Here is a 24642-nt window from a genome sequence, read left to right on the forward strand (position 1 = left end):
TTTTTTAACCAGTACATTTTTTCAAACTACGTACATGTGTAATTCTTATGAAAGCATGCAATTGTTTATCAGGAATACCAGAAATATTTCCACAAGACCAAGCAGAAGCTGGAGCAGAGTACATCAGAGCGCCAGTTTGACTTCAGCGAGATGTACATATTTGGCAAGTTTGACACTTTCCAGAGACGCCTGAACAAAATACTCGCAGTGTTCAGCACCATCAACACCTACTCAGCCCTGCAGGACTCTAAGATCGAGGGTCTGGAAACAATGGCGACCAGATTTCAGGTTTGCCCGTTGAAGATTATTGCAGTGTTTTATTTTTGATTAAATGTTTCCTTTACCAGTCTGAATGAAAATGTGTGTAATCATTTAATGCATTTTGAAATAATTATTTCTGAGTTCATACACCCACAACACCATTAAAGAGCATGTCATCTCTCCCCAATGTGGGGGCTAACCTTTATATTTGTCTCTTTACTGCCCCTAATGGACAGACTGCAGAAATGCAAGGAAAATGGGAGGTAACCTGAGGAAAAAGAGTACTTTCTGTTGGTCATTAGATGTAGTGCATGTCTCATGCTGTTTCTAATGCATGTCTTTGCATGGTAAATGGCACTGCACTTATATAGCGTTTTTTTAACCTTAGCAGTTCAACAGTTCATTCACCCATTCACACGCAAGACGCTAACTTGCCATTGGGAACAACTTGGGGTTCAGTGTCTTGCCCAAGGACACTTCGGTATGTGGAGTCATGTGGGCCAGGAGTTGAACCGTCAACCCTATGATTAGTGGAGAGTAGTACAATTAGTGGACAGCCCGCTCTACCACCTGAGCCATAGCCACCCCATGGTGTAACCAAGATGACAAAGATTCAAATGTGTCCTTTTTTTTTTTTTTTTTTACAGGAAATTCATTTCAAAGAGCCACATAAAAGGGCAGTCTCAATAGAGAGCTAGTTACAGTGTACCGTTATATTACCTTCAGGCCATTAACATTCATCTCATCTTCCCATTACAATGTAGAGTTTATTCACCTCTAGCTTTTAAATTTTTAGAAAGACGTTGCGGAGGTGTCTTGAAAGGCAGTGGACAGTGTGCTTGGTGAATAATTGAACAAACGCCGATTAAGACCTAATGCAATCTTCTGTCCTTTGTAAAAGCTGATAGTCTGTAACAGACAATGAATATTTTATAGTGGGTTGCTGTTCTGAGCAACCATATACGGCTAGATAAGCTAATATACAGTTTAACTTTGTTAAAACCAATAACCCTAATTAACCAGACCATGAGCTAATGTTAGACTACATGCACTAACATGCTAATAAATAATGAAACATGCAACTGGTTTAAAAGCCTAAAGGAATGGTATGGGAGGAAATGAAACTTGCTTCAAATGTCATACATCAGTCAAGATGTCTACATTTAGATTTAGAACCAAAAGTTTAATGTAGCTAATAAAAACCACATTTACCTTTGCAAACTGATCTGTGGCAAATCAATTTTTTCTTTGTTCTCCAAAGGCAGAATCCTTATTGTCCATATAGCAGGGTTTTTTTTGACAAATGACGCCATTTTGACTTGACCACATTAAAAAAAATAATTTCCAGATTTATAATATAGGGGTACTGTAACATTTGACCATTTTATTATGTCAGTAACCTACAGAACAGTACATATATGTAACATAAGTGACCTAAAACCAAAGGAATATACAGCCATCAGGAAATTGTTGGCTTTTTTAAAAATTTTATTTTAATTTTTTTTTTTACATATTTGGACAATCAAACATTTGATCTTGTTTGAAACAGTGCCTATTAATAAAGGTGATACACTATCAAGTAACACATAAAATTTACATTTTGTAGTAATTTTTACAATATAATTGAACAAAAAAAAAAACAGATCAGTCACATGGAAAATGTATGTACACGTCTACATTTATCACACCTTCAAATCCATATAATTAGAATCAGATGTTCAAGATTGGGTGCCAGTGATTAGAACCTGCTTAGGGAGTGCAGGTGGAACCGGTCTTATTTAAACCTCTCTCACATCTAGTGTCTGGTGTTCCCTTTGTTATTGAGGTGTGTGGTGTCATCATGCAGAGATCTAAAGAGTTCTGTAAGACCTTCAGAAAAAAAGGTTGTGGATGCCTGAGTCTGGCAAGGGATGTAAAAAGATCTCCAAATTATTTGAAATACATCATTCCACTGTAAGGAAAATCATCTATAAATGGATTTCAAACGACTACCAATTTGTCCAGGACTGGCCGTCCAAGCAAATTCAGCCCAAGAGCGGACTGTCTAATGCAAAAAGAAGTCGCCAAGAACCCCAAAATTTCATCACAGGATCTGCTAGTAAGTCTTTCAACTGTTGGTGTCAAAATGCATGCATCTACAATCAGAAAGAGACTGCACAAATTTGACCTGCATGGGAGGCGTGCCATGAAAAAGACTTTGCAAGACTACAGTTTGCAGATGAACATATAGGCAAAGAGCAGGCCTTTTGGAATAATGTGCTCTGGACAGATGAATCAAAGATAGAGTTGTTTGGCCATAGTAACAGCAGACATGTTTGGCACAGACCAAAGTCAGCTTTTCAGGAGAAGCAGCTCATACCAACTATGAAGCACAGTGGTGGAAATGTTATGGTTTGGGGTTGCTTCGCTGCCTCAGAGACTGAACAGCTTGCATTCATTGATTCAACTATGATTTCTGCATCATATCAAAGAGTGTTTAAATATCATGTGAGGCCATCTGTCCGAAAGGATTTGAATCCCATTGAAATGTTGTGGGGGGGTGTTGAAACAGGCAGACATGCAAGAAACATGCAAGAAAACCCTCAAACATCTTGACACTGAAAGAATATTGCATGGAAGAGTGGTCAAAAATTCCCACAAGCCTGGTGGACATTTATGCAAAACACCTACAAGAAGTTATTTCTCCTAAAGGAGGCAATACTAGCTTCTGAGACCAAGGGTGTGCTTACTTTTGATATTTTTTCTATTTATATTTCTGTTGAATAAATGATTGAAAAAAGCTAATTTTCCTTGTGGTTTTGTTCAAGTTTACCAACTTTATTAATAGGCACTGTTTCAAAGGGGATCAAATGTTTTCTTGTCCAAATATGTGGAAAAAAAAAGGCAACACTTTCCATGGGGTGTACTTATTTTTTTCACATGATTGTACCTTGCTCTGACTTAGCAGTCTAGTGGGAAGTGCTGTGATGTCATAGGAATATCCACACTGGGGTGTGGAAATCATACTTGATGCATGATTTAGCTTGCGTGTGCTGCGTGTGTTGCTGCGTATCTTAAGTAAACCTGCAAAAAATTCAAAAGCAGCATTCACTGAAGGGCACGTCAGAGCCAAAACACCCCTCTCCATCAGGATTTTAATTTGAACTGTGAAATGTTTAAAGCACAGAGACATTAAACACACTGGTGAGCTTTGTTTCTCTTACAACCTTGTACTGCCATCATGATTGTTGTCATGATTGTCTCAGATCAAAAACTCTGACCTTTTTGAATAAGTATTTTTTGAATATTGAAAATAAAGAGGTCGGGTATGCGAAACAGACCTATTGGTACGTTTGATGGCAACATGAGAGGTTTTTAAAATTCAAACACTGTAATAGGAAAAAAAAGTGTATTAGGAAACCTGGTTAGTTACGCATCTAGACGGTCTAGAATAGTACATAAGTACCTGATTTGAGACACAACACTTGTTCGTTTAAGGGAGAAGCCATTTTTTAACTCCACTAGCATGTCAGGATAGTGAAAGTTCCAATCATTTGCAAATCAAGCGACCCCACAGGGGGTCACAATCCCTAGTTTGGGAACCCCTTCCATAAACTCTATGCAAAGTTTGGGTAAAGTACATTAGCCTTCTAGGTCTAGTGCTATGACTGCAAAATGTGGACCCCGAACACTTAGCCGTTCAGAAAATTTGTGTATATATAATTTTCCTCCAGTCATTCCTTTAAAATGGTGCTATTTATGCCAATGGCAGTTGAAAGAAACCAGATTTATTTACTGTCTGAGTCAAACCTATGTTGTCTTTATCCAGAATATCGTGCTTGCGTTGAAAAATAAGCAGTACAATTTCTTGGACCAGAGGAGGACTGATTTTGATCAGGACTATGAGGAGTTTTGTAGACAGACCACCGAGTTACATGTAAGTAAATCATTAAGGAATACTTACAGAGAACCACAGAAGTTTGTGAAGGAAACATTTAAACTGCAGCCATTTGGTTCCAGAATCAACTAAAGACATTCATGGACAACATATTTGACAAAATCCAGAGTACTGAGAGAGCCTTGAATGTTCTGAAGAAATTTGAAAGGTGAGATATCGTCATCGTACACCATGTGAAAATATTCACTATTATTTACCAGAATATCTACAGTTTTACTCTGGTATCTACAGGCATCAAACTCTAAACCGTGATGCTATCAAATTTCTGTCAAATTACTGTCTGATTTTGTTGCCCAGACTTGGCATCCCAGACCTGGGCATCGGTGAAAAGTACCAGAGGGTCCTGCAGAACTACGGCCGCGACACTGAGATGGTGTCACGAATCTACAACAAGCAGAAGATGGACCCGCCCATCTCCCGAGGCCTCCCTCCCATCGCGGGGAAGATCCTCTGGGCTCGGCAGCTGTACCGGAGAATCCAGGAACCCATGGAGCTCTTCCAGCAGCACCCAGGCGTCCTTGATACAGCCGAGGCCAAGCGCATCATACGCAATTACAACCGCGTGGCCAAAGTGCTGCTGGAGTTTGAGGTGCTTTACCACCAAGGCTGGATGGCTCAGGTTAGATTTACTGTTATGACACCAGTCAAGGTATTGAATGAAACGCTGTAGCATCGGTGTTAGATTCAGCAATATGTCTTTTGCTGTCAGTTGTTTTGTGAGTTTTATTTTCAAACATAAATCCTGGACATTGTTTTTTTGCTTCGCTACTCGTACATGAAGTCAAAGCACATAATTGTTGTTTTCTAGATCGAAGTGGCTAAAGTGGGCCTGCAGGCTTCTCTGCTGGTCAAGTGTGCAGAAAGCCGGGAGTTGTACGTGAACTTTGACCCCCAGATCTTGACCCAGATCCGCGAGACGGACTGCATGAGCCGGATGGGGCTTGATGTCCCACCGTTTGCAACAGTCTTACAGCAGCGACAGGATGTCCTGAAAAAGAACTACAACAAACTCCAGGTTTGTTGGGGCAGGGTTATAGTTTATTTGATGCTGTGAGGCCTGGCTGTGGTTGGGTGGTTTTTGAGATCTCATAAATAGCAAAAGAGTCTTCTTTTCCCCTCCAATGAAAACTGCAGATGAGCCATTCGACATATGAATCAAGAATGATTGACAGTTGCGCAGGTGTTTTGAACTCTCTGATTTTAACTGATGACAACCTGGAAGCCCCACCCCCTTCCTGCCATTTTACATTAGTTATCTCTCAGTTTTCCATGCTTGAAAGATGCGCTGATGTAGCACTCCTGATTTCTGTCAAGGTGAATGGAGAAATGTTTTGGGTTCATTAATGTAAAAATAAATAAATCGGTGTAAGTCTCAAGACGTTTTGGACTATTTTGAGATTTTTATTTGTTGGCATCCTTAATAAAAATATTTAACTGATGTTAAATATATACTGAATTTTTCTTCCATGTTTCTGTAGTAACAGGCCAGGATATAGCTAATTGATGTGTCATTTTGCACTTTTAGTTGGTACTATCTGAGAACTCCAGAGTTAGGGCGAAGATCCAGCCTGCTTTTGAGCAGCTGCTCACACCACACGTGGCTAAAGTGGACGAGGTCATCCAGCCAGGCCTGACCTCACTCAACTGGGTCTCGCTGAACATCGACAAATACTATGACCGCATCACCGTAGCGCTCGGTAATAAAGACCAATAATAATCCTCAATAAATGTCCAAATATATATATATATTTCCACATGTTTTACATGTCCCATATATTTCTCCTACATATTCCCTGCATGTCTGATACACAGTATGTCTCAAATGTTCCATATACATTATGTCCCCTCATATGTTCTATATGGCCTCTACATAGGAAATGAAAGCTGAAATTCTGATCTGTCAACTCATATTAATCTTGTAACCTCAACAACATACCCCCCCCTCCCAAAAAAAAAATTGGCCTTTCTAACCCCTAACTCTGTTCCAATAATTTCAGAGTAGACTGTATGTACCCTACATCATATGCCTTACATCTCCTACAGAGATAGAATATATAACATAGTACATGTGTTATACAAGTACTATAAGTATTATACTCTGCACTATAGGCCATATAGGACTATAGGATATACATTTCTGATACATGTCTCCTCTGACTGTGGCCAGAGGACTTGGAGCTGCTCCTGGACCGGGCGAATGACTTAGTGCAGTTCAGGATTGACGCTGTGCTGCAGGAGATGAGCGGAGCCACGCTGTGTGCGCTGCCTGAGGACGAGCCTGTCACATGTGAGGAGTTTGTACAAACCACCAAGGTACGTCTGTCACATTTCCACACATTTACCTGCATTAAAATACCTGCAAGAGTACCGTACCAATGTATTTCCAAATTCGTTTAAATCTCATTCAGTTCTTTGCCAATTTGTATTTCTTAAACAGCATCACACTTTCACTCATACTTTTGAACATTGCACAGTCAAATAGTACTAGCATTTTTAGCATTACCATTCAACATGTTCTGCATATTTTGTTAGTAGTGAGTTTTAACCGATAAAGTGGGTATGTGGTTGTGTTTTTATATTGGCACAGGAGCTTTGCATTAAAGGAGCCCAGCTGCTGCACCTAAAGAGTTCTCTGGTTGAGGAGGCAGCCAATGAGTTGATAAACATGCTGCTGGAACTCGAGCAGAAAGATGAAGAGGATGAGAAGAAGGGTACAGACGAGAGCAGAGCTGAGAGCAAAGAGGGACCCGCAGACAGCGATGGTGAGAGATTGGATCACTGAGCTTCATGGAAGTGAACAGTAAACTTTTGTATGATGTACAAAAAAAATAAATAAATAAAAAGATGAAAGGCATTCAGACCAAGAGACAAAATTCAGTGAGAGAAGTTTTAAATCCAAAAAGGAAAGCTCCTTGTATTCAGAGTTGTGCACACACAAAATATGACAGATGATGTACAGAGTGTTGGACAAAATGGCACAGGTGGTATACAGTATGTTGTACATACATGGCTGTACCAAACAGCAGATTGCATACACATTATGACGGACAGAATTGAACAGACACCTTAAAGAGTATGATAGGGAATAAAGGAAGATTCATACAGAACATGAGAGACAATACAGGGCTGAGAGTGGGGGGCAGTATTTCAGGGGGCAGTATATTCAGGGGGCAGTATTTCGACTTTTATTAGTGAATGTTGTATAGAATATGGTGGACAAAATGGAATACACAGTGTATAGAGTATGATGGACAATGTGGTGGACAAAGTTGAATACATGGTGTAGAGAGTATGATAGACATAATGGTGTACCACGTATGTGGATAAAATTGAACACATGGTGTACAAAGTATGGTAGATGAAATGGATTAGACAGTGTACAGAGTATTGTAGACAAATTTGGACAGACAGTGTACAGTGTGTGGTGGACAAAGTATGGTGGACAAAATGGGATAAACAGTGCACAGAGTATGGTTGACAGAGTATGGTGGACAAAATGGGACAGACAGTGTACGGCACCCCTCCCGTCTATAACCTAATCTATAATCTGTTTTTGATAGATAGTGTAGCGAACCTAGACAGCGGTGGGCTGAGCACAGACACACAAGAGGCCATTTATGGGGCAAACGTGGAGGGTTTATTTAAATTCTGTGAGGGTGCACTATAGCGGCAGTCACGGGAGGAGCGCTCTTTCCCTTTTGTACACCAGCCGCCGGTCTGTCGTCACAGTAACCCCCTTCAGCTCCGAGCCTACTGCTGCTGTATGTTGGGCCCACAGTGCATCACGTCGTGAGAGGCCATCTGCGTTCCCAAGTTGGGCTCCTGCCCGGTGTTGGACCTGAAAAGAGAAGTCCTGCAACGAAAGGAACCATCACATTACCCTGGCGTTAGTGTCTTTGGCCTTGGCCATCCACTGCAGTGGAGCATGGTCTGTCACCAGAATGAACTGCCGACCGGCCAGGTAGTAGCGCAGCTCCTTGAGCTCGCTCTCCATGACAGCATATCTCCTCTCAGCTGGGGACAGCTTCCTGCTGATGTAGAGGACTGGGTGTTCTTCTCCTTTGAAGGTCTGCGAGAGGACGGCGCCCAGCCCAGTCTCGGATGCATCTGTATGTACTGCGAACGGAAGGGTGAAGTCTGGGTTATGCAGTACTGGGGCGCTGGTGAGAGCCTCTTTCAGGGCTCGGAACGCCTGCTCTGCTTCGGCAGACCATTTTACCCGGTCTAACTGGCCCATCTTTGTGAGATCTGAGAGGGGGGAGGCTACAGAGAAGAAATTAGGCACGAACCTGCGGTAATACCCTGCCAACCCCAAGAAGGCACGTACCTGTTTCTTTGATGTAGGCCGTGGGTAGTCTTTAACCGCCTCAATTTTCTCCACCTTAGTAGGCCCCGGCCAATACAGTAGCCTGTGTATTGTGCCTCGGTCAGCCCCAGGTGGCACTTTTTGGGGTTGGTTGTCAGTCCGACCTTCCGGAGCTCCTTCAGGACCTCCCCCAGGTGGAACAGGTGATCTGAACAAGTGGAGGAGTGTATGACGACATCGTCCAGGTAGGCAGCTGCGAATGTACGATGGGGTCGCGGCACGATGTCCATCAGCCGCTGGAACGTTGCGGGTGCTCCGTGTAGCCCAAAGGGGAGAACCTGGTACTGCCAGTGGCTGTTTGCCATGCTGAATGCGGTCTTTGGTCTTGCCTCTGGGGCCAGCGCTACTTGCCAGTAACCTTTTGTCAGGTCCAGTGTGGATATGAACCGGGCCCTCCCCAATCGCTCTACTAGGTCGTCCACTCAGGGGATGGGGTAGCTGTCAAACTCTGAGACCTGATTCAGCTTCTGCAAGTCATTGCAGAGGCACATACTTCCGTCAGGCTTCAGCACAGCCATGATGGGGCTGGACCAGGGTTTGGCGGACTCCTCTATGATGTTGTCCCGCAGCATCCGGCCGACCTCCTCCTCGATAGCCTTGTCTCAGGCCTTCGGGACACGATAGGGCCGCTGTCTTACCACCACTCTTGGACGGGTCTTAACCTCGTGGTGGACCAGCTGTGTCATCCCTGGGGAGGTAGAAAAGACATTGGTGAACTGGCTCACCAACTCCATCAGCTACTGTCTTTGTGTGGGGGTGAGGTCTTCACCCTGCTGGACCAAGGCACCCTCGTTGTGATCTGTTTCTAGGGCAGTGAACGCAGACAATACTGGAGCTGGCTCCATCCACTTCTTCAGCAGGTTTACGTGGTACGTTTTTGTCTCCGCTCACTTACCGGGCTGCTGCCGGTCGATAGTTTACAGCGCCCCTCCTCTCAAGGACTGTATATGGGCCTTGCCACCGGACTAGGAACTTACAGGAGCTGTTTGGCACTAGCAGGAGTACCCAATCGCCAGGCTGGAACTCCCGTGGTTGCACTGTGCAGTTATCCACTCTTTTCTGTTCCTCCTGGGCGGCGCTCATATGTCCCTGGATGATCAGGGCCACTCGGTCGATCTTCTCCTGCATCTCCTGTACAAAGTCGATGACCGAGTGGAACAGGGAGGGCTGTTCTTCCCACGCTTCCCGTGCCATGTCCAGTAATCCTTGAGGTCACCATTCGAAGAGGAGCTCGAAGGGTGTGAAGCCCGTGGATGCTTGGGGGCACTCCCGAATGGCGAAGAGGATGTAGGGCAGGAGGAGGCCCCAGTTCCTTCCTTCCTCGTCTACCACCCGGCGCAGCATCTGCTTCAGGGTTTGGTTAAACCATTTGACGAGCACATACGTTTGTGGGTGGTAGACGGACACCTTCAGGTGTTTTACCTGCAATAGCCGACACAGATCAGACATTAGTTTCGACACAAAAGGCAGGAGCACCAGTTGTTTAACGATGTTGCGGGAGGTGGCTTTATGTAGTGGCACCGCCTCGGGGTACCTGGTGGCGTAGTCCACGTTGACCAGTATGTATTCATGACCTCGGGCGGATTTTGGGAGTGGCCCCATGAGGTCCATGCTGATCATCTTGAAGGGGAACGCCTATGATGAAAAGAGGGATAAGGGTCGCTGGTGGGGGCTTCCTCTGGGCAATGCGTTGGCACTGGGGACACTGTTGGCAGAAGCCCTGGACCCCCGTCCAGACAAAGCGGTCCTTCAGCTTTTCCAGGGTGTTTCGTGTCCCCAGGTGGCCCCCGAGTGGATGGGCATGGGCCAGGTGCATCAGTGTTTGGGTTCTGGTCTTGGGGACTACCAAGAGGTCCACAATTTCCCCTCTGAGGCTGGTCCGGTGGTAAAGCAGGCCTCCCCTGACTAGAAAGTAAGCGGAGGGGAGCCCCTGGTCCGGACTGTGGTCGACCCCTTCGATCTGACGCACCTGGGCCCAGCAATGCTTCAGGTGGTCGTCCTCTTTCTGCTCCCGCCCGAAGTTCTCCTGCCGGTTCACCTGTTGGAACACAGACGATATTGGATTAGTATATGTGTGCGGCTCACCTTTTTCTGTGGCGTCCCCCTCGTCTTAAGCCAGGTAGGCCTGCTGAACTCGTGCCTCCTTCGCTCACTGGGGCACCCTCCTGGCCTTGGGAGCTGGGCTGGCCGGGAACCCAGGCCAGTCTCTTCCCAGGAGCAGTGGTACTGGGAGGTCATGGATGACGCCCACTAGCGGTGGCCAGGTGCCTGCTCTACCTTTATTTGATCCATGGCCACCTTCTCTGCAACCTCGGTGGCGGTGTACTGGTCTGGTTGGAGCCACCTCTTGGTGATGCGCAGGAGGGCGTCCATCTGTCTACGTGGCTTGGCTCCAGGCCTGTAGCTCCATTGGTGGAACTCCGCCGCCGCCTGGTGGGGGGTTCACACACACCATGCCAGGATCTACCTCTTTACTTCTCCGTAGTCTGCTGCTTCCTCCGGAGAGAGGGCATAGTACGCCATGAGCGCTTCTCCGGAGAGCAGCGGGCCAAGGATGTGTGGCCACTCTTCGATGCCTCAGTCTTCTTGGTGGGCGACTTGTTCGAAGGCCTCTAGGTCACCCCGGGGTCAGGTGAGGAAGAAGGCGCCGGGCTTCTCGGCCGGGGTCAGGGAGAGGTGTGGTGGCGGCAGGGGTCATTGTTTTCTGGGCCAGAAGCTCCCGGGTTGTGACCTGCAGGCTTTGGGCAAGCTGCTGCGTCACGGCCTGCTGCTAGAGATTGGTCTCCACCAGGTGCTGCAGCATGGGATTCTTTTTTTTCTCCGATGTGAGTTTTTTAACATTAAAAAAAAAATTTAAGTGGGTGGGTCTGTGTTCATGCCCGCATCCTCCACCAGTGTAGCAAACCTAGAGAGGTTGAGGGCTGAGCACAGACACACAAGAGGCCGTTTATGGTGCAAACATGCAGAGTTTATTTAAATTCTGTGAGGGTGTGGGGTGCAAAGGAGGTGCAGTGGGGTGAAGTGCTCAGGCGCCGGTGTCATCCGCGGGGCTGTCGGGGCGTGCTGGGATCTTCCCGAGTGCCTGATATCCTGTTCTGCAGTCAGGCAAGACCGCGGGTGCAGCCAGGGGGCGAAATCCTCAATTGAGTCTGAGTCATCTGCAAGAAACACAAAACAAATTGTTATGCGTGCCTCGGGAGCCCTCTCTCCCTATCAGAGGATGGCCCTTTTATACTCTCCCGGCGGCTGCTAGATGGTGGACAGCGGCCGCGCTGATTATTTTCTGCCAGCTGTGTGTGTATCGGCGGCCCCGCCTCACAGCCACGCGCTCTCCGGCTGTCCAAAACATTGGTGGCGCTGAAGTGGAACTGTCTCTTCAGCACCATAGCTGCAGTCGCAGGAGGAGCGCTCTTTCCCTTTCTCAGCCACTGGCCTGTCGTCACAATAGACAGATAGATAGACAGACAGATAGACAGCTTTTGTGTTTTTGTACTTTTTTAAATTACTTTTCATAACTTTTATGATTAAAAAAAAAACTTTTATGACTTTTATAAAATTATATAACAGACAGGTATGGAACATGAATGATCAAAAATGTTTCTGAACACTATAACTACTTTGAACAAGAGAACTAGGCTGTAATAACATGGACTATTTTACATGTAAAACATTTTGCGTTCCATTTGTCTTACGTTCTAAAAACAGTCGCATGTGAATGGTGTAAATTGGGACGAAGGGCGCGGCTCGTTATCCAGGATATTGTTAAATCTCCGGCTCTCGGCTCCTCACTGAACAGAGCAGATGCAGAGAGAGGTGTGAGTGCAGCGGGAAAGCAAGACCTCGCGCTTGCAGGAAAATACTGCCAACATTTGGAAAGCTGCTAAAGTTTGTCCAAAAGTCGCTAGTTGCACAAAAAAAAGTCGCTAAAGGGGTCTGAAAAGTCGCTAAGTCTGCACTTACTGCTTGATAAAAGGCAGGCTAAGCTCCGCCTCTCCCCAGCAAAAAGAAAATACAGAGGGAGAAAGAACGCAGAGTTTTTCCATTTGTGCACATTCTATTTGAAAAGCGATAAAATACACAGAGTACCCAAATAATGCCCTGTCTGTGTTTGTTTTTCTTGAAAACAATTTGCGCCCCCCTTCCGATCTCTCAGTGCTCCCGAGAACCACTGGTGTACAGAATATGATGGACAAAATGGGACAGACAGTGGACAGGTTATGGTGGACAAAGTATTGTGGACAAAATGGGATAGACAATGTACAGAATATAGTGGACAGAGTATGGTGGACAGAATGGGACAGATAGTGTACAGAGTAAGGCAGACAAAACAGTTAGTCTATATTAATAATTATATATTCATTTCATTAAAAAATGCAGTACATTTTCATGGTATAGTCAGTATTGCTTATTTGTTGTAATAAACTTCAGCAATATTTTACTTTGAGTATTATGTTTTCATTCAGTATTAATTAAAAAACCATTGGTTGATTAATCTGTTATCGGCAGGTACCTCGGTCCATCGGGCGACCTCTGGTACAGAGTATAGTGGACAAAATGGGAAAAGCAGTGCACTGGTGATAATGGACAAAAAAAGGACAGATGGAGTATGGCGAGATGGGGGAGAAATGGAATAAATGGCATATAGCGTATGGTAGACAGAACAGGATGGGTAGTGTACTGGATAGACTTTGGTGGACAAGATGTGACAGATGGCATGCATAGTAGGTTGGAAAAAAACCCAGCTGATTGAGTATAGAGTATGGTGGACAAAATGGGATAGACACTTTTCAGAATATAATGGGCACTAAAGGGACAGGTGGCATCAGCTGACTGCATTACACTGACTCAGAGTTTTGGACTCGGACATCCTAAATTGGGCATAAACTCCTTTTAGGTCTTACAGGAAATTGTTTATTTTAATTTGAACTCTCGTATTCACTTTCTCCCCAGCAGATGAGGAGAGTAAATCTGACATGCACGCATTGTCCCGTAACACAGCCACCCTAAGCGCAGGACCTTCCTCGCCTCTGATGAGGAAGAAGAGGAAGCGACACATGATGGAGGTCATGGAGGAAGAAGCCCAGGAGCTTCTGTCGCACTTCAGCCACCGCAACTTGGAAGCGCTGCTCCGACTGACGCGCAACACACTGGAGGCACTGCGCAAACGCATCCACACTTCCTCGCTCATGCACTTTCTGGGTCAGCAATGTCACTTCCTGTCCAGATCTGTCCATTTTTGGTTAATGTAGGAAAACTTTATCATTAGAACAATTGAGTCCAAAAAAACAATACAACTGTACTAATATTAGCCAAACATGACAGTGATGGACTCTTGTCTGACAAATCTAATTGGGATAAAAAGTTGAATTTATTGTTACGGTGTTAGAGTTGTGATTAGATTTCAGCTGGAGTTACTGTAAGATCAACAATGCATTAGATCCATCATCATATAATAATCCAGTATAATGATTGGGTGGTTCTGTGCTAAAGACAGAAGGCTCATTTCTTCTTAAACATTAATACATTCTGGGTAAATATCAGCCTATTAATATTTCATAACATGGACTGCTTTTTTTCTTACATTCCACTGGTGGCTGACTGGAAGCGTGCAACATTAATTTTAACATCACGTCTGAGCAACAAACTTAAAAGAAAAAGAAAAAAAGAATACCACAGGTTCAGTTTTCCACTTTCATGAAGTTTTCTGTACTTTTGCCAAGCATTTAAATTATAGAACTGTTCCGCAGGTTGTGTCACTTCTCTTATTCCAGAACGTCCAGTGCTCTCATTACTGTCACAGTGCTGACCTCCATTTCTCATTTCCCTTTGCAGCAGAGGCTGATACTACTAGCAGGCAGAAGAGCAGCGGGCAGCGGCCAATCTTCAGAGCGGGAATGTGTCTCTCCATTCCCAACATTGTCATGATGCCGGCTTTGGAAGAGATCCAGCAGGGGTTAAATAAAGCCGTAGAGTGTGTGGTCAGTGTCAGCAAGGGTGTTGGCCAGTGGAGCAAGGAGAGAATATCGAAGGTAGTATTGTTTCCTTTGGCCAGTTAAAAAAAAAAACAACCTAAATGTTCTTCACTTATGAGAAAGAATGGATAGTACATTGATAAGTTGGGCTATGAATGGCAGTTTGGTCAAAATTATTCGCAAAAGCCTTTACTCAGTTAGACAACGTCGGTTATACAATATACTAGCATATTTAACATGCATAATGTTGTCACTACTGTCATTAGTGGTCACTGCCACCGCTACCGTCAATAGCATCGCTACCTTCAATAGAGTCACTACCATCAATAGCATCACTACTGTCACAACTGTCAATAGTGTCACTATCACCATATCTCCATCTTCAATAGTGCTATTATTGTCACTACTATAAAAAATGTCAGTACTGTCAGTACCTTCAGTAGTGTTATTACTACTACTACCATCAGCAGTGTGAATACTGTCACTACCGTCAATTGCACCACTTTCATTAATAGTAGCACCACTGTCAGTAGAGTCACTGTTGGCAATAGTGTCACTACTGTCACTACCTTCAACAGTGCTATTACTACCACTACTGTCAATAGTGTCACTACGTTCAGTTGCTTTATTACTTTCACTACCATCAAAAATGTCAGTGCCGTCACTAACTCACTACCTACATACACACACGGCAGCAGTCAACCGTTTGAGGGCAAACAAGAGAGCACAGCTGCGTCTGAAACCACATACTTACCTACTATATAGTAGGTGAAATACACGTATTTCGGTTACTATATAGCAGGTAAGCACGTGGTTTCGGACACAGCCCGTAGCTTCAAACAGTCATCTATTTGCATGTATAGCATCAAATTAAAATCGAAACACCCAAAACTGTATACAATACCATAACGAAGACGAACTCTATGTCGATACGTGAAATTCTGTAGGGAACGTCGGACGGCGTGACGTGGGGACGTAATGACGTGTGCCATTAATCCATCTATGTTCTATAACATGTAAACAATATTCTAAAAGCAACTCATGTAAACACCTTAATCAGAATATCATCTTATTCAGAATACGGTCAATAATTAGATTACTGCTGTCCATGTAAGTGTAGTCAGTGTTATCAGTGGAGTCACTACCGTCGCTACCTTCAATAGTGCTATTACTACCACTACTGTCAATAGTGTCACTACCATCAATATTATTACTACTGTTACTACCCTTAATAGCACTTCCATTAACAGTTTCACTATCATCACTACTGTCAATACTATCACACAGGTAAAAGCCAAACAACCATTTCATTTTCTTGATTTTTCGAAGTGTGTATAATTATGCTGAAGGAAATCTTAAAACCAGTGGGTCAAGAGTAGAGATCGACCGATAATCGGTTTTACCGATCTTTTTCCCAATATTTACGCATTTTTCCATAATCGGTTATCGGTTTTTGTAATATCATGTGGGTGAACAAACTCATGGAATCACGTATTGGTTACCTCATCGAAGCCTTTTTTAAAAAAATTTTGCACTCTTTCAGACCCCTCTATTCACTGGTGTATAAATAAGAAAATTTGTTACAAATAAAATGGCTTGTTTAGTTCAGTGGTGTTGTTATCATTGTGTCAAAAACAGAAGTAAAACAATTAATAAATATCGGTTCTTCATATCGGTTATTGGGCACATGCAAATAATCGGTATCGGTTATAAAAAAATCAATATCGGTCGATCTCTAGTCAAGCGTCATTTCTATGTTTTGCGCTGGCTGAAAACTACCATCGCTACGGACAATCTGATGAACCACTTAGGTGTCTAAAATGTCATTTTCTTTCCAAGAAATGGAATGGATGATGATGATTATGATGCTGAAGGAAATCCTGAAAACAGGAGTCAGAAGGTGTTGTTCAGTTCTAATGTGATGTGGCGCGCCTATGCTATTGCAATATTTACATGGCCAGTTTGACTGTATTAATATTCAAAAGGGTTTAAAAAAGCATTTAAAAAGCCACTTTTGGTTGTACAGAAGAAGATGAGCGAAAGGCGCATGGCGGCCCTGCGGCAGGACAGCAGAGAAAGCGACTCCGAGGAAGGAGAGACAACACTCCGCAGCCTAGCCGGTCAGCCATCGTTGTAATTGATTATAGAGCGTTATATTAACCGATATAATCAGTCCTTTAGATCTCGTGTTGTTTTGTTGTTTCTTTTCAGACGGCAGTGCTTCAGACGTCTCGGCTTGCAATAACCAGGCAGTTCCTGTCCAAGCGAAAAACTACTACAAGAGTGTCTCTGAGAACAAGGAGATCATCAAGCTGGTGACTGTCCTCAGCACTTCAATCAACTCCAGCAAGAAGGTAACAACGACACGGTGAGGGTATCGAACCTGACGCCTGTCTGCTAGCTAATGGGCTAATTGACCTACAGTTAAGTACAAAAATGTGCAAAGGCAGACAATACAAACAACACATAAATCAACACACACTTTTAGTTTAACCAGATGAGAAGCTATGCATTATACAGTAGTTTAATGAACATCAGAGAAACGAGCGAGTTCCTGTCACTGTCGTGTTTTACAGCAGTGCTGCTTTTCCTCTGATACAGGAAGCGATGAATGCCTTTGAGCACTTCAGCCGATATCATCACATCTGGAGGAAGGACAGAGAGAGCACCATCCAGATGTTCGTGCAGGGAAACCCTCTGCTGGCGGAATTTGAGTCTCAGATCCTCTACTACCGAGACCTGGAGCAGGAAATTAGCACCGAGCCTGAGTTTATCACCGTGGGGGCGCTGGCTTTATACACAGGTGAGCTCATCCTGATCACTTCACTGCTTTTACAGCCTAGCCATTATGAATACACACGCCAAATACGCTAACCTTCCTGTCCTGTTCATTTCTTTTCAAATACTCAATAGATCATATCTTTATTTTATCTAATAGGACTATAAATGTCATTTATTGAACATAATATGCACACGCTTCTGCCGGCGAGCGAAATCTAACACTCTAATATCAGCATTTTTGATATTCAGTGTGTCACGGTTCAAAGGTAGATGCGGGAGCAATCGCAGATTTCAAACATTTAAAAGTCAAACAGACAAAAACAACAAAGACACAATAACACGAGGCAAAATACTGTGGCAAAACCAAACATCGCCACGTGGACAAAAGCATGGAAAGACAATTAAGTGAGACAAAGAACCAGTGCAAACAGTGGCTATATATATGAGTGCTCGTTAAACAAAAACATGATACAGGTGCAGGTGGTCATGTGACAGTAATATGGTGCAGTGGCTGCTGGGAAATGGAGTCCAGAGTTACGTCTTTGATATGTGACACAGTGGATATTAAAAAAGTCTACACACCCCTGTTAAAATGGCAGGTTTTTCTTTGTAATTGTATTTACAAAGATTACCCTAACCCTTATTATTTCACATTGTTGCCTTCAAGCTCAAAATGATCTGAATCAGGTTTTTTTTTTGCAATACAGTATATGAAGGTAAAAATTTTAATTGGAAAAAAAACACCCAACAACCAACATTTATATTTTGTGCACCAAGTTAAAACAAAAAGACTAAATTAAATAATAGAATTATTTAAATAATAGCTTTCTTTCTTTCTTTCTTCCATATTAATGTATTACTTTCTTGGTCATATTTTCCATGTTTACTTGCTTATTTATTTATTCATTTTTCTAGTTATTTTTGATATGTTTCTGCGTTTCATATAATTTCTAAATTATACACGTTCTAAGTTATAGCATAGGATTTTTTTATAATGATGCATAATAAATCTAAATACAATATACTTGTTGGTAACAATGCAAATAAAAAAATATATAAAAAAAAACAATTTTAGCACACGTTCATATGATCAGATAAGTGATAATCATTTTGGGGTGTAAAAGTTTATGAATGGTAAAATCTTGAATTGCGAAATGATATTATCTGAAAGAAATGCAAAGTTTTAGGCTGAAGCAGTGACTACGAGTCATAAATGTAAAGCTTCATGAAAGTTTTGTAACAAATTTAATAAATAACATTATTGAGTCAACACGTGTAATATGTTCAGACGTACTAAAATACAAAGGAAAATACATAATATCAGATCCAGGGCGAGATGAGTGTTTAAGATTGGATTTCGTTTCTTTTTTTTTGACTGGCCATCTGCATCTTAACTGGCTTTGACAAAATTTTACCAGAGAGTCCAGGAAATCCCAGAAAAATACTTGCTGTTTTTTTGCAGAATAATTTAAATTAAGGAAGTAAGTCACTTAAAGGTGAGCCTACACTTACAGACTTCTTATTATTTTTTTTATTCTTATTATTATTGTCAGTTTTTATATTTTAGAATCCCCCCCCCCCCCCACTTTGATTTCTGTAAAAGAAATGCAGGGATGCCTTATACTGCAAACTTAGCTTACTGAGAGCAGGAAATAAGCTAAGTTTCGTTGTTTCACTGAGATTATTATGATTCACGTTATGCTAATCGAATTTGGATTCTTTCGCTGATAGCCGATCTAAAGCTGGCCCTCATGGCCGAGACCAGGTGCTGGATCGTGGACTTTGGCCGCCACTGCAACAGGAAGTACCGCGGTGAGATGGAGCAGATCCTGGTGTTCGTGGACGAGGCCGGCAAGAAACTGCATCGGCAAATCAAAGACCTGGATGACATTCGCATCACCATGGCAGCGCTGAAGGAGATCAGAGAGCATCAGATCTCCATCGACTTCCAAGTAGTACCCATTGAGGTAAAGAACAAAACACCAAAACAGGATAAACACATTTCCTAATAAATTGTAAAGGCACACTTTCTTTAAGAACATGCTAGAATTTTTTGGTGTTAATATTATTATTATTAGGGTGCACAGTGGCTTAGTGGTTAGCACGATCGCCTCACACCTCCAGGGTCGGGGGTTCGATTCCCACCGTGGCCCTGTGTGTGCGGAGTTTGCATGTTCTCCCCATGCTGCGGGGGTTTCCTCCCCCAGTCCAAAGACATGCATGGTAGGCTGATTGGCATGTCCAAAGTGTCCATAGTGTATGAATGGGTGTATGAATGTGTATGTGATTGTGCCCTGTGATGGATTGGCACCCTGTCCAGGGTGTACCCCGCCTCGTGCCCGATGCTCCCTGGGATAGGCTCCAGGTTTCCCTGTGACCCTGAAAAGGATTAAGCGGTATAGAAGATGGATGGATGGATTATTATTATTAGTAGTAGTATTATTCTCCACTGTCCTGTCCATGTCTCCTCAGGAGTCCTATGCCATGCTGAATAAATACGAGCTCTCGGTGGCGAAGGAGGAAATGGAGAAAGTGGACACGCTGCGGTACGCCTGGGAGAAGCTTCTGACCCGGAGTGCTGAAGTGCAGAATGAGCTCGTTTCTTTGCAGCCCAATTTCCGGGAAGAGCTAATCAGCAACGTGCAGACGTTCATAGACGACTGTGAGCACTTCTATGGTGACTATGAGAAGGTCAGTTGACAGAGCTGACGCATACAACTGCTGTAGCATCACATCAGGTTAAGCATGAAAGCTTTTTAACTCTTAACACACTGTAGCAATTGCAAACCTTGTTTAAAAAAAATATTTTTTTACTTTAATACACATTGGTCAATGATATATGTGTTCTTTCTAGGATGGACCCATGGTGGTGGGTTTGGCTCCCCAGGACGCCAGTGATAGACTCATTATGTTTCAGGTAAAGTCACATGACCACGATCACGTTAGCTTTCATGAAAACATTATAAGCACATTTACATATTAATAACATTTTGGAATGGGATGTCCAACAATCTCATATACAGTAGGTGTATATGAGCTTGTGTATTTATTCGCATCACATCGATTTTCGTATCAGAACCGCTTTGACAACCTCCACCGCAAATACATCACCTTCACCGGTGGGGAGGAGCTCTTTGGCCTGCCCGTTACCCAGCATCCTCAACTGCTGGAGATTAAAAAGCAGCTGGCACTACTGCAGAAGCTCTACGGCCTCTACAACAACGTCATTGACACCGTCAATGGCTATTACGACATCCTCTGGGCCGACGTCCACATCGAGAGGATCAACAACGAGCTCCTGGACTTTCAGGCACGGTAAGTGACCAGAAAAATTATTTCTAATGTAATGCAAGAGAATATGTAATAATACGCTGCATTAAAAAGGATGAATTCAGAAGTGGATTTCAGTCACACTCGCCGAATCTTGCGCTCCAGTTGAATGAAAAGCAGATTTGGAGAATTTTAGTTTGAGTCCACAACCAAAAAATGTTTATTCATTTATCAAAATGTTTATTTATCAGTTATCAAAAATGAAGCAGAATTACAAAGGCAATATTAAGAAAACTACATTAATAATACATTTATCTATCTATCTATCTATCTAATTATTAATTTATATAATTATTTATTAATATACTTTTCTCAAAATGACCCACGGCCATGTGTATGATAAACGATATGGAAAATGGATGGATGGATATCAAAATGAAATGTAAGATTGGATTTTCTAAGAAAATGTAAAGAGATAAAAAATTATAATAAAATTATGCATACAGATTAAGCAGTAGATTTCCCCCCCAAAAATTATTTACCACAGAATGTGTCTGGGCTGACTTTCATACTGTATAACCATTTAACAGAATATTATTTCATGGAGATATTTAGCAAATTATGAATAAATATATATTTAAAAAAATATTTAAGATATTAAACAAAACTCCATGTTAAGAGTGTCTTTATTATGTAGATATTTTTACATTGGAAATTGTCAATAATCATAACATTCATATCAACAAACCAACAGAATCCCCAGAAACTGTTAATCTTTCTGCATATAATAATTACATAATGGAAATTGATGTCTATACATGGGGATCATAACATATTTTCTTAAATTTTCCAACAGTATAGAATTGAATATAAATATTGAATATAATCTGTATACAGATATATATTTTTAAAAAACACTTGTTGAACATCTATCTGAAAACTTATTTTATACACGAAAGGCCTAAAAGTGATGTTTTATATTAATAATTGTCCATGTTTGTACCTGTTTAGAATGAAAAATCTATAATCAAAAAATTAGAAAGTGTACAATCATTTATAATAATTTGTGTATAGATGCCGTAAGCTGCCTCGTGCCCTAAAGGAATGGCAGGCCTTTTTGGACCTAAAAAAGAGCATCGATGAGTTCAGTGAGTGCTGCCCACTCCTGGAGCTGATGGCCGACCGTGCCATGATGACGCGCCACTGGAAACGGATCACCGAGCTTACGGGCCATACCTTCGAAGTGGAATCTGATGCCTTCAAGCTGCGTAACATTATGGAGGCACCTCTGCTCAAGTATAAAGAAGAAATCGAAGTGAGACCTGAATTTTCCTAACTCTTAACATTTGCAGTATTGTTAGGACTATACGTCATTTTTATTTTCATGTGTTAGGATATCTGCATTAGTGCCGTGAAAGAGCGAGACATTGAGCAGAAACTGAAGCAGGTGATCGCCGAGTGGGACAACAAAACGTTCACGTTTGCACAGTTTAAAAGCCGTGGAGAGCTGCTGCTGCGTGGAGACAGCACATCTGAAATAATTAGTAGCATGGAGGACAGCCTCATGGTCCTGGGATCACTCATGAGCAACAGGTGAGAGCAAAAATTCCTAATTGTGACAGTTAGCTATCAATTTAGAAACAAGACCTGATTAAGAGTCTTGTATAGCCATGGCTGGCTGGTATAGATTTCCCATTAGAGCTAATACATAACACTAAGGCATAATTTTTGGCATCCAGATTATCTTATTTGCTGTTAAAAGTGGATTCTTTTTTTTTTAAGAAAAACTTTTGTTGAACCATGATCAGCAGCACCACCACTGGATTGTGGCTCAGAGATGGGGCTGCTTTCTTTCTAGCCCAGACTGTAGATTCATGCAGCAAATAATTGACAGTCCTGTCAAGTGATTAACACAGAGTGAAATGCCTCCTAGATTTGTTTTCTGGATCTCAGCATGTCTGGCAAACATCAAGGATGGCAGCTCATCAGCTGAAACCAAATTTCAGCAAGACTTCACTGTTGTAGATCCTTGTACATGCATCCCTACATCAAGATCTTGTGATATCCCTGAAGAATTGTTGGGTCACATCTTCTTGCACTGCACACAACCTTGGGGTAGTTCTAGACAACCAGCTACAGTATCATTCTGTCCTCATACTGCTGACCTGACTCAGTCAGGCACGTTTCTCATTCAGAACATCATGGAGGATCTAGCCATTTCTATCCATGGCTTGTTCAGTCTCGCATTTCAAGATTGGACTACTGCAACTTGCTTCCTGCAGATCTGCCCCTGCGTACCATCCAACCCCTGCAGCTGATCCAGAATGCAGCTTGTTTTCAACCTCCCCAAGTTCTTCCACATCAGTCCCTTGGAGCTTTCCCTCAACTGGCTTTCTGTAGCTGACACTTGCCTGAAAAAACAAAAACAGACCCCCAGCTACCTCTAGCACGACCATCCATTCCTCAAGGTACAAGCAAGACATGCATCATAACTATTCTCAGTGCTGGCATGAACTTTCTTGGGTGGCCATGATCCTGTCACAGGATCACCGGTGGTCCTTCCTTGGACCACTTTTGGTAGGTACTAACCACTGCATACCAGGAACACCCCACAAGACCTGACGTTTTATAGATGGTCTGACCCAGTCGTCTAGCCATCACAATTTGGCCCTAGTCAGAGTTGCCCATTTTTCCTGCTTCCAACACACACACACCACAGTTGTAAAGAGTGGTTATTTTAGTTGCTGTAGCCTTCCTGTCAGTTTCCACCAGTCTGGCCTTTCGCTTTACTCATCAACAAGACATTTCCACGTCCAGAACTGCTACCCACTGGATGGTGGTTTTTTAAAAATGTTTTTCACACCGTTCTGGGTATACTATAAACCCCCAGCAGATCAGCAGTTTCTGAATTTATTCAAACCAGCCCTTCTGAACCCAACAGCTATGCCATGGTGAAAAATCACTAAGATCATATTTTTCCACATTCTCATGTTTAATATGAACAATCACTGAAGCTCTTGACCTGTATCTGCATGGTTTTATGAATTGTGCTGTTGCCACATGAATAGCTGTTTGGATAATTGCATTAATGAGCAGGTGTACAGGTGGGTGTATATATAGGCATAATGTATGTGTAATACTATGTCCTTGATGGGTGTATCTACTAAACTGGTGACACAGTGTATGACGCCTTCACAAGCAACATTACAACGAAAATAATTTTCACCCCAAACACATTTCCAGGTACAACACTCCATTTAAGGCTCAGATCCAGAAGTGGGTGCAGAATTTGTCCAATACCACTGACATCATTGAGAACTGGATGACAGTGCAGAACCTCTGGATCTACCTGGAGGCTGTGTTTGTGGGTGGAGATATAGCCAAACAGCTTCCCAAGGTGCTTTGCAGTTTTATCACTTTTCTTACATATTTCTGTGCATGCCCATGTTTCGAAATGCTGTCTGATGGGCTCAAACAAGAAGATCTGTTTTTAATACCAATATATTTTAGAAGTATTCTGCCTCTGCCAGTGACACTTTTTGCCATGCACCCTAAACAGGAAGCCAAGCGTTTCTCCAACATCGATAAATCCTGGGTGAAGATCATGACACGGGCACACGAGATGCCCAACGTTGTGCAGTCATGTGTCGGTGATGAGACAATGGGCCAGCTTCTTCCCCACCTGCTCGAGCAACTTGAGATGTGCCAGAAATCCCTCACTGGGTATGTTATTTTCCATGGAAACCCAGTTGAAGATTATTTTCCTATAACAGCACAGCCCCAAAATGTTCCCCAAATTCCTTAGGTATGGAATGGCGACAGGTTCACATTCAGACATGAGCAGATGTATTGATTTGCAGGTTGCTGTAGTTCATGTGTCAAGTTACAGGTTAAAGGTCAAGTGAAAAAAAAAAAGAAAACAATAGGCAATAGGAAATTAAATTACAATAAATAGTAAAAAAAAAAAAAAAACAGCAAATATGTCAACATTGAAGCCTATAGTAGGTCATAGATGTACAACGTTATCCTGTCAAAGTTCTGCTAAACAGGTTGTC

At 42.7% G+C, this 24642-nt stretch overlaps 1 protein-coding gene across 1 annotated transcript in view; it reads left to right on the top strand.

Moving 5' to 3' along the window:
* The window catches only part of dnah5 (dynein, axonemal, heavy chain 5), a 109248-nt gene that overhangs the window by 19089 nt on the left and 65517 nt on the right, over window positions 1-24642 (top strand). The window contains exons 11-31 of the mRNA XM_053621281.1: window positions 73-288; window positions 4070-4177; window positions 4261-4346; window positions 4496-4817; window positions 5007-5213; window positions 5724-5895; window positions 6366-6511; window positions 6786-6960; window positions 13518-13763; window positions 14397-14593; window positions 16563-16656; window positions 16748-16890; window positions 17138-17339; window positions 19049-19284; window positions 19790-20008; window positions 20172-20234; window positions 20394-20632; window positions 21662-21902; window positions 21981-22180; window positions 23831-23984; window positions 24147-24310. Of these exons, the coding sequence (XP_053477256.1) occupies window positions 73-288; window positions 4070-4177; window positions 4261-4346; window positions 4496-4817; window positions 5007-5213; window positions 5724-5895; window positions 6366-6511; window positions 6786-6960; window positions 13518-13763; window positions 14397-14593; window positions 16563-16656; window positions 16748-16890; window positions 17138-17339; window positions 19049-19284; window positions 19790-20008; window positions 20172-20234; window positions 20394-20632; window positions 21662-21902; window positions 21981-22180; window positions 23831-23984; window positions 24147-24310 (3830 nt within the window). The remainder of the gene's footprint in view (window positions 1-72; window positions 289-4069; window positions 4178-4260; window positions 4347-4495; window positions 4818-5006; window positions 5214-5723; window positions 5896-6365; window positions 6512-6785; window positions 6961-13517; window positions 13764-14396; window positions 14594-16562; window positions 16657-16747; window positions 16891-17137; window positions 17340-19048; window positions 19285-19789; window positions 20009-20171; window positions 20235-20393; window positions 20633-21661; window positions 21903-21980; window positions 22181-23830; window positions 23985-24146; window positions 24311-24642) is intronic.

The sequence above is a fragment of the Ictalurus furcatus genome, chromosome 1 (genome assembly GCF_023375685.1).
Source record: "Ictalurus furcatus strain D&B chromosome 1, Billie_1.0, whole genome shotgun sequence".
In the NCBI taxonomy this organism is placed as follows: Eukaryota; Metazoa; Chordata; class Actinopteri; order Siluriformes; family Ictaluridae; genus Ictalurus; species Ictalurus furcatus.